General features: G+C 33.6%; 1 protein-coding gene across 1 annotated transcript; it reads right to left on the bottom strand.

The window, feature by feature from the left end:
* Positions 1–3,296: 3,296 nt before the first annotated feature.
* Icmt (isoprenylcysteine carboxylmethyltransferase ste14) lies at positions 3,297–9,763 on the bottom strand. The gene is made up of 5 exons (XM_090108698.1): positions 9,381–9,763; positions 8,944–9,202; positions 8,621–8,730; positions 8,210–8,317; positions 3,297–3,606 (listed from the first exon to the last, which is right to left on the bottom strand). Exons 1-5 carry the CDS (start codon positions 9,606–9,608, stop codon positions 3,427–3,429), a joined length of 885 nt encoding a protein of 294 aa, XP_089964824.1. The 5' UTR covers positions 9,609–9,763; the 3' UTR covers positions 3,297–3,426.

Genomic DNA, 9,763 nt, shown 5'->3' with positions numbered 1-9,763 from the left:
TTTAAAAGCCTTAAGGGTGTTTTTTCCGCCAATTATGTGCGAGGAATGTGTTTGTAAATAACCAATCATATCGCTTCATTTAGTTTGAAGCATTTAGCGTTTGAAGCGATACTATTGGTTATTTTCAAACACATTCCTCGCTACACATTCTCGCACATTATTGGTGGAAAAACACCCTTAGAGCGTATACGCACTATGCGGGTACTGTAGGGTTGTTGAGGATTCCTCTTCCGCTTCCTCATAATGCGGAAGTTCCGCAATATTTTGGGTTCCTCTACCGTTACCGCGTCCTCAAAAATAAAAATAAAAAAATCCTCTTCCGCTATCGCTTCCTCAAAATTTAGAGGAAATTTATGAGGATGCTGATCCGATCGGGCGGCGAATTTACAAAGCCTATTTAGACTATGTATTTGAGTTACGAGTCGGGCTCTACTAACGAGCAAGAGTAGAGTCTTACCGCCATATTTATATCTGCGCCTAACACTTATCTCTAAACATAATAATATAACATTTTCTCTCATACTCAGAAGAAACATATATTTTACCATATTATGTGTGTCAAAAGTCATTTTAAATTAAAAAACAAACTTGTTTAAGCTTACATAATATCTACCAGTTAGTTTTTTTTTGTGGAAATCGCCTAATGTCGCTTCTGGCACTGAGATAGATTAAGTTTTTTCGAGTAATATTCATAAACAAAAGCACATCTGAGTCCGGCTCGTGACTCAAATAGTATAGTACTTAGAGGCTTTGTAAATTCGCGATCGGGCGAGCTAACCTCCCCTAACCAAACATCAATATGTACAGACAGGAGAATGGCTTTTGTTTTAATTTTTAATTTTAAAAGTTTTTGTTTTTTAATTATGATTATAATTTCCTATCATCCTCATCCGCTTCCTCTTCCGCTTCCTCATCCGCATCCTCTTCCTCAAAAAAATATCCTCTTCCTCATCCGCATCCCCTAAATTTGTGTGTGAAAATTCCTCTTGCTCCTCCTCTTCCTCACAATCACTTCCTCAACAACCCAAGCGGGTAGCCGCATTGCGGGTAGCCGTCCGGCTGACCGCAAGCACAATTATGTACGTAATATTCATTTCTATGCGCACTGCGATGCGGCTACCGCAGACCGCACAGTGCGCATAGAAATGAATATTACGGACATAATTTTGCTTGCGGTCAGCCGGACGGCTACCCGCATAGTGCGTATACGCTCAGACTCGATTTTGACCCACGTTAAAACGTACAAATTTAATTTATACTTTGTACACTTATCATGGATCAGTACCTAACAGTTCAATAATTTCTGGACAAATAAATAAATAAAGCCTTTATTAACAATCATAAGCTTCATAATTAAAATATTATTATTAATTGTATTGGACACCGGTTTTATTTTTTATTTTGTCTTGTATAATTTCTGGATAATACGTATACTAAATAGTCTATAACAGGGATGTTAAGGATATGAAGTTTCGTATACGGATATAGGAATGATTATTATACTGGATTCGGTTACGGTTACGGATATTTTTTTATATCGGATATCCGATAGTTTCGGTTACGCTTTATATTAGCTTCACCTGTATGTTTGTTTGTAACTGACTTCTTTGGGCGCGATTTTGACCCACTTTAAACGGCCAGATTTCGTTCAAACTTTGTAGATTTATTGAGGACCGATGATAATACACTAATTTGATAAAATTTTCTATTTTTTAGTTCGGTTTTCTATAAAAAGCGTGTTTTTTAGTTTTTTTTAACTATTATTTCAGCTCTGGAAAGTAACTATACTCACACAATTACGTCAGTATGTTGTTTTGTTTTGACGAGAAAAACAAACACATTCTTGTTTAATATAATGAGTTATGAAATAATTGTTATTATTGACTTTCTTCGACTTTGACTTGTATACAGGTGGCTGTCTTATATTATTTGTGATATATATTTAGAGCCTCAATGGATACAGGGAGAGAAGGATAAATTAAACTTCGGAATCATTTATATATTTTTTATTGATTACATTCACAACCGTAACACAAACATCACATATTATATGTCACAATTTACATGCAAACGTATTTAATTTCATAGTAGGTAATTTTTAATAACGAAATTATGTAAGTAAACTGTAATCTTAAATTACAAGAAAAAAATGCATCATTAAAGATTTATTTTAGTTATAAATAACAGCAAGAATATATTAAAATGCCTAGTTAATGACATTTAACTACATACTTATTTACCGATACATATTATATGAACACAAAATATTGTGCTATGATATGATACTTTTATAATTATAGGGTAAATTTTAAACTTTGTCTAACTTTTTTAACATTTTATGGTGAATTCAAAAATTCAGAAATATTTACACTATCTATATAATATAAGAAATAGTCATGTTAGTGACACCATATTATATAACTAAAGAACGAATTTTAATATAATTGTTTTCTTTTTGTTTAAAATTTAAATTTTACAATAAATGTCTACTAGGGTGGATCCCGGCCGAGTAGGCAGCTAGTAATATTATAAATGCAAAACACACTTATTATTAATTATTTGATACAAACTGTTATCCCAAATAATCTTAAAAAATGTTATTCATAATAATTTTTTTTAATCGCCTGATTTCTATACTTACATGAATTTTTATTTCTATACTCAAATATTTACGTATTAGGTACTTAAGTATATATAAATTAATTAGGAAATTTAAATTCTTTCGAAAAGTAGATAGGCTATATTTTTATTTATCAAAAGTATTTTTTATTGTATACACCTAGTTAGGTAGGTATATTAAAATCTTACTTATCTATTCAAAGTTATAGAAAAAGTTAGTTTTTTCATATTAAGTAACGGAAATACAAAAGTTGACTAGTCAGCAAGTTCTATATAAATATTTATATAAAAAAAACTAGCGCGCGCCTAAGACTCTCTTCGCACAAAATGGTAATTATTTGGCAGCCCTTAGTTTTTGTTTAAGATGATTTTTCTTAAAAGTTAGCCTTTTGATAAAGTTTTTTTTTTTTGTTTTTGAAATTGAGGATATATTAAAACTACGTATGTTACCATAACTACGTAACTTAGCCTTTGATAACTGTTTTTTCAGTTTTGAAGTTCTAATATATATTAAATTGAATTACCTACGTAATTTATAGTGAACAGTCAAGTACGTCTTGGAATATACATGGTAATACAAAATGCAGACAAAATCACGGAATACAGCTAGCTAGTAGACAACAATAGCATTGTTAACACTGTTTATAATTTAATAATCACTAAAACACTGCACAGTATTTTTCTATTTTATATATGCTTGCCCCACTATTTTAGTATGAACTGTTTCTTCACTGTATCATATCTTTTTTGTTTGTTCGTCCCACTTCACCATGAGAACCGTCTCACGATGGAATGTTTCCTCCTATATCAGGTGGGTATATAACCCTGGATGAAGGGAATCCCAGTGCCGACCTGCTTCTGGTACACCAGGTACTGGTTCCCAAAGAAAGATATGAGGAACATCTCCTCAGCGTAGATACGCTCTTGGAAGAACGACCAGGAGACTAACGCGTAGATTAACACGCATACCGGGTTGAGCAGTATGATCTGTGATGAAAAAAACATTTATAATTATTATGAAAATTTCAAATTCCGCAGTATTATAAAATCCAAAAGAAAATGAAGATCACGTCTTCTGTAAGTATTGTCAATTTGATATTAAGTTTTATAGCATTCAAATGAGAACAATAAATGAGGATTTTTTTAGAATAGAAAAAAAAATAATATAATACGAATATTTTGCTATGCGCCCAGCAAATCAACAATCGAATTTTTTCCACTCTTCCGGTTTTATGAGCCAACTGGATATTTCAATGCCATAAAACTTAAAATATTTGGATTTATCGAGTAAGTATATATAAAAATTTTTTTTCCGGTTCCGGTGATCGAATTGTAAACACGTACGCGAAATCTGCTCCGTTAATATTAATTAATAATATTGTACACTGCGAAAGATAGAGTTGCTTCACCACAAGTTCGTCTGAATTAGTGATCAAACTATAATTGCAGAAAGTGAACAGTGCCAAATTTACATCTATTTCATCAATAAATCACAATTTTACGATCGAATATCATAACCTAAAAACTAATTATCACTTCAAACATAAAGGTGCTACCAACCTAACGGATACCGTCAAACCTGTCAAGTGTCAATTGTCAGGTGTCATCCAAAGTGACAGCAGACATTCAACTCCGTGTTGCCAGTAACAGATTATAATTTCCACACAAGGTACTCGGTATTTACCACAACAAAAAATAAAACAAAAATAATGGAAAAAAGTATGGAGTTGCTCTGGTCAAGATTAGACGAGAAATTAAACCAACAAGTCACGCTCATAACCGAATCAGTAACGCAAAACATAATGTTTGCTATAGATGAGAGAATCAAAACAATAACCGAAGAAAATATTGAACTTAAATCTAAAATATCGAAGTTGGAGTTAAAATTAAATGCAATCGAAAAGGACAGAACTTGTGGACTACATTAAAGAAACTATTATCGATTCAGGAACGCATCTAGACAGTCAGGAGATAAGTAACATTTATAGAATTGGGAAGAGAATTAATAACAAAAATCGCCCCATTGTGGTGACAGTAACGTCAACATGGAAAAAACATCTAATCTTGAAAAATAAAGCTAGACTTCCGCAAGGCATATATGTAAAGGAAGATTTCTCGAAAGAAACGCTGGAAAAACGGAAGTTACTACAACCACAGGTGGAGGAAGAAAGAAAGAAGGGAAACATAGCCTTTATAAAATATGATAAATTAATAGTGAAGAAACCATTAGACCAAGCAAGAGACAAGAGGAAAAGGGAAGCCTCGGGCTCTCCTAAATCTATACAGAAAAAATTAAACACTAAAGTCACAGCTTATACAAAGGCTACAAACTCTAAAGGAGCTGCAAAGGAAAACATAATTAAACCAACTATCCTTAACTTTATTGAACGACCTAGGTCAGCTTCACTCTCAGAAATCCCAAAAAACTTGTAACGACCACCGGCACCTGGAATCAAACCAAGTATCACACAACTTTATGCAAAACAACTACTAAAGAACACACCCCAAGCCGGTTGGTCACCGTGGGGGAAGACGACCACTACCTTCCAACGAAGAACACTAAAAATAAAAATAAAGAAAAACTAAAAAATATTTATATAGCCACTTTTAATACACTTTCATTAAGGACACCAGAAAAACTTACGGAACTTGAACTAGCTTTAGAAGATATTAAATGGGATATTTTAGGTCTGAGCGAAGTAAGACGATTAGGAAACCAAATCGAAGAACATGATAAATATATTCTGTACTACATAGGTGAAACAAAGGGGTTACATGGAGTAGGATTCATGGTAAGAAAGCATCTTAAAAAACAAATCCTAGAGTTCAAAGGCATATCCGAAAGAATCGCCATACTTAATATACACATTGAGGGATACAAAAATAACTGGACTATAATACAGATATACGCACCAACAGAAGCAGCAGAAGAAACAGCTAAAGATGAATTCTATAGTCAACTTTCAGCTACATTACAGATGGCTCATAAAAATACTATTGTAATGGGGGATTTTAATGGCAAAATAGGAAAACAGAATCAAGGCGAAGAGTATGTTGTTGGAAAATATAGCACAGGAAAGAGAAGTGAAAACGGTAAAAGACTTGTAACCTTAGCTCTCGAAAACAACCTAACTATTATGAATAGTATTTTTATGAAGAAGTCAACCAAAAAATGGACCTGGATATCACCAGACGGAACCTATCGAAATGAAATAGACTTTATAATAACCAATCAACCTAAATCATTCAAAAACGTCAACGTTATAAATAACTTTAACTTTAACAGCAACCACCGTATGGTCAGAGCAAGTTTATTCAACAAACAACCTAGGAAACAACGAAAATATCAGAAAAACAACCCAACAGTAACATACGCACTTCCAAAGAATATACAATTCAAAGAATTAGATAATATGATGCAGGAACTTTACAACTCAGAAATAAATGAGATTTATAAACTAAATAAAATAAAAATTAAGGAAAAAATAAACAAAAACCCACTTACCTCGCAGACGATTGATCTTATTCAGAAAAGGAAACTACTACTTAGAAATAGAAGAAACAAAGCCACATTAAAAGAAATAAATAACTTGAGCAAAGAAATTAACCGTAAAATTAAACAAGACAAAGCTGATAGAAGATTTGAACGTATAAAACACCACATATCGAAAACAGGAGGCATAAACAAGGCATTACGAGAACTAAAAGAGGAAAAGATTTGGATCCCAAAAATGAAAAACAAATTTAACAAACAAATCACAAGGAGACAACCAGTCCTCAAGATTGCTACAGACTATTATCGGACTCTATACTCTACCGAAGACATTCAACTAAATAGCAACTTAAGCCTCGAAGACTGTACAGAAGACATCCCACAAATTCTTGAAAGCGAAGATCAACATGCAGTAAAATCCCAGAAGAATGATAAAGCACCAGGATTAGACAACATCACTAACGAAATGATGAAAGCTACACTACCGGAAACATCAAAAAGACTAACTAAGCTTTTCAATAACATCCTGAACACTGAATACATCCCCATACAGTGGACATCAACTACCATTACTCTCATTCACAAAAAAGGAGACAGATCTGAAATAGGTAACTATCGCCCAATTAGCCTGATGTCGAACGTATATAAAGTGTTCTCGAAGATACTGCTTAGCCGTATTACCAAAAAGCTCGACGAAGAACAACCGAGGGAACAAGCAGGGTTTAGAGCAGGATACTCTACAGCGGATCATATTCATGTGGTGAAACAGTTGATCGAGAAAAGTCATGAATACAACTATCGACTATACATGGCATTTGTGGACTACAACAAGGCATTTGATTCACTGGAACACCAATCTATATGGGAAGCTTTGAAGAATCAAGGAATAAACAATAAATATATAAGGATCATACAGAATATATACAAAAACAGCACAGGCAGAGTAAAACTGGAAACCGAAGGTGAAGTATTCCCTATAAAGCGAGGCGTGAGACAGGGAGACCCACTCTCACCAAAACTTTTCTCCTCAGTATTAGAGGGAATCTTTAGAAAATTAGACTGGGATAACTTCGGCATAAACATTAACGGAACAAATTTAAATCATCTCAGATTTGCTGATGATATCATACTAATATCTGATAACCCTGAAAACCTTCAAACCATGCTTCTTCAACTGGCACTAGAAAGCAAAAAAGTGGGACTATCGATCAACTATGGAAAAACCAAAATTATAGCAAATAGAGTGCGAACCCCAATTACAATAGAAGATAAGTTAATTGAATATGTCAATTCCTATATCTATTTAGGCCAACTAATAGCTTTCAGCGACCAGATGGAACATGAAGTTGAGAGACGCGTTGCCCATTCTTGGAAAAGATTCTGGTCGCTGAAAGAAATATTTAAAAATACACAGTACAACATCACAATTAAAAGAAAACTATTTAACACCTGCATTTTGCCAATACTAACTTATGGTTGCCAAACTTGGGCTAAAACAAAAAAGCATGACACAAAATTGGTAACATGCCAACGAGCTATGGAGAGGAGTATACTAGGTTATACAAAAAAACATAGAAAAAGAGCTTTAGATATAAGAAATATAACAAAACTAGAAGATGTTGTGAAAAAGACAAGGATTCTTAAATGGAGGTGGGTAGGGCATATGCTCAGAGAAAAGGGAAACCGATGGACAAGGGTGATAACCGAATGGACTCCCAGGGTGGATGCTAAAAGAAAAAGAGGAAGACAAAGAAAAAGGTGGTCGGATGAGATAAGGAGAGTGGCAGGGCCGCTCTGGCTACGGAAGGCGAAAGAACGTGGCGAGTGGAAGATGTTGGAAGAGGCCTTTGTGTCACAAGGACACGCCAACACACACAAAGCAATTTAATTTTAGTTAATAAGTAAAAATGTAACCTGTATTGGCAATAAAGGCTATAAATAAATAAATAAATATATAAAATATAAATACTCTCAAAAGATTAACTATCAAGTTCTATGACTTTTCTTCTCAGTAGTAAAAACATGCAGAACTAATTTCGAACTACTTGTTTTTACAAATTACAGAAACAACTAGTTTTTAAAACTTATACAACAAACCTGCGTCCCAATAGACCAATAGAACCAACCCACATAGCTTGGGTGTCGGCAGTAAGCATACACGCCATGTGTCACTAGTTGATGGTCAGCTTTTTTTACCGTTTGTACCTGAAACCAATTATTTTAATCCCTCAGTCCCGGAATCAGACACAATAGAAAATCTATTGTGTCGCGGCCCGATCGGGCCGCTCGGTGGTCAATGGGTTAAATTTATAATTCATTTCAATTTAAAATTAGAGTATTCAATTGTAAGCATATGTAACAGAATAAAATATTTCTAAAATTTACAATCTCATAAGATAGATTGTAATCTAAAGGTTTTGAAAGTTTTATTCTATGTAAATATTATATACAAAGTTTTAATTATGCAAAATCCACTTTTTAACCTAATTCTTTACAAAACATACTTACATGATGATTAAAGTTAGTTTTCGCTGTAAACATTGCCATTTTCCTTAAGAACTCCCCTCCAATGCACATTGCAAAACCAAATAAGGACAACCACAGTGACATTTTCAATTCTGAAAATTATATTCATAGGATTCATATTTATTTATTTAGAAGAATTTAGATAGAATGGTAGCTAGAGAAATTCTTGCCGGTTTTTCTTTGTAGAAACTTAACTGAAATTTCCGAACCATTTAAAAGTGCTTCTAGAAGAAGTGTTGTCTAAGTAATTATTAGAATTAGAATTTTACTGCTGAAAAGTAACTAATAAATTGCAATTTACTTACTAGGGAAAAAGTAAGATTCCACTGCCATTTCAATCCAGCTGGCCACCGCAGCCACCCAGTACTGTACACTGTGGTTTAATATGAATGAGTCTACTGTCAGAGTCTTGGGATTTGTCAGAGCCACGGCCATAAACTCGGAGAAGTGAAATATTGATAGAACCATGATGTATAACCCGTAGGCTCGCCAGCTATACTCAAACTTGGTTAAGTACAACCCAGTGGCAAAAACTGCACCTAGAAATGCTGCCCTAACTGCCACCTAGTAGAACAAGCAAAATAATAATTAATATTTCTCATGAACTAAGTAGGAATGTTCTTTTTGCTATGCTAATACAGATTAGTCTTATGAGTGATTAGCATGCTTGTAAAGATAATTATGCATAGTTATATTTAATTTCAGTTATAGAAATGTTAATAATACGATTTAATCCACTTACATCATATGCGAAGCCTTTGTAATAATAACGAAGTATAAAATTAAGCAGGCAAAAATATAACGCCGGTCCCCAGTAGGTAAGTGCCCATAATTCCGATGTAAAGCCTAATATGCTTCCAGAAAATAAAGTAATAATAAATATAATTGATGATAAGCTGAAAAAACTGAAAGCTTGGATCGCCGCAGGGCATATAGGACGATGCAGAATACTCTGTGTATTGGAACTCATGATGATTTCTTTCAAATTAAAATCACTATCATTTTCTATTTATCGCTTAGCTTAAGTTTGTGCACTGAATGTTTCTGTTGAAAACTAGACACTGACTCATTTTTAATGTATAAAATAAAAGTGCACTTGCAAATTTACATTCGCCATTCGGTGAC

The sequence above is a fragment of the Colias eurytheme genome, chromosome 13 (genome assembly GCF_061535395.1).
Source record: "Colias eurytheme isolate Ceu_HAF_F1 chromosome 13, ilColEury1 Martin Lab GWU primary, whole genome shotgun sequence".
In the NCBI taxonomy this organism is placed as follows: Eukaryota; Metazoa; Arthropoda; class Insecta; order Lepidoptera; family Pieridae; genus Colias; species Colias eurytheme.
Note: the sequence above shows the minus strand (reverse complement) of the source record. Positions and strands in the feature narration are given on the sequence as shown.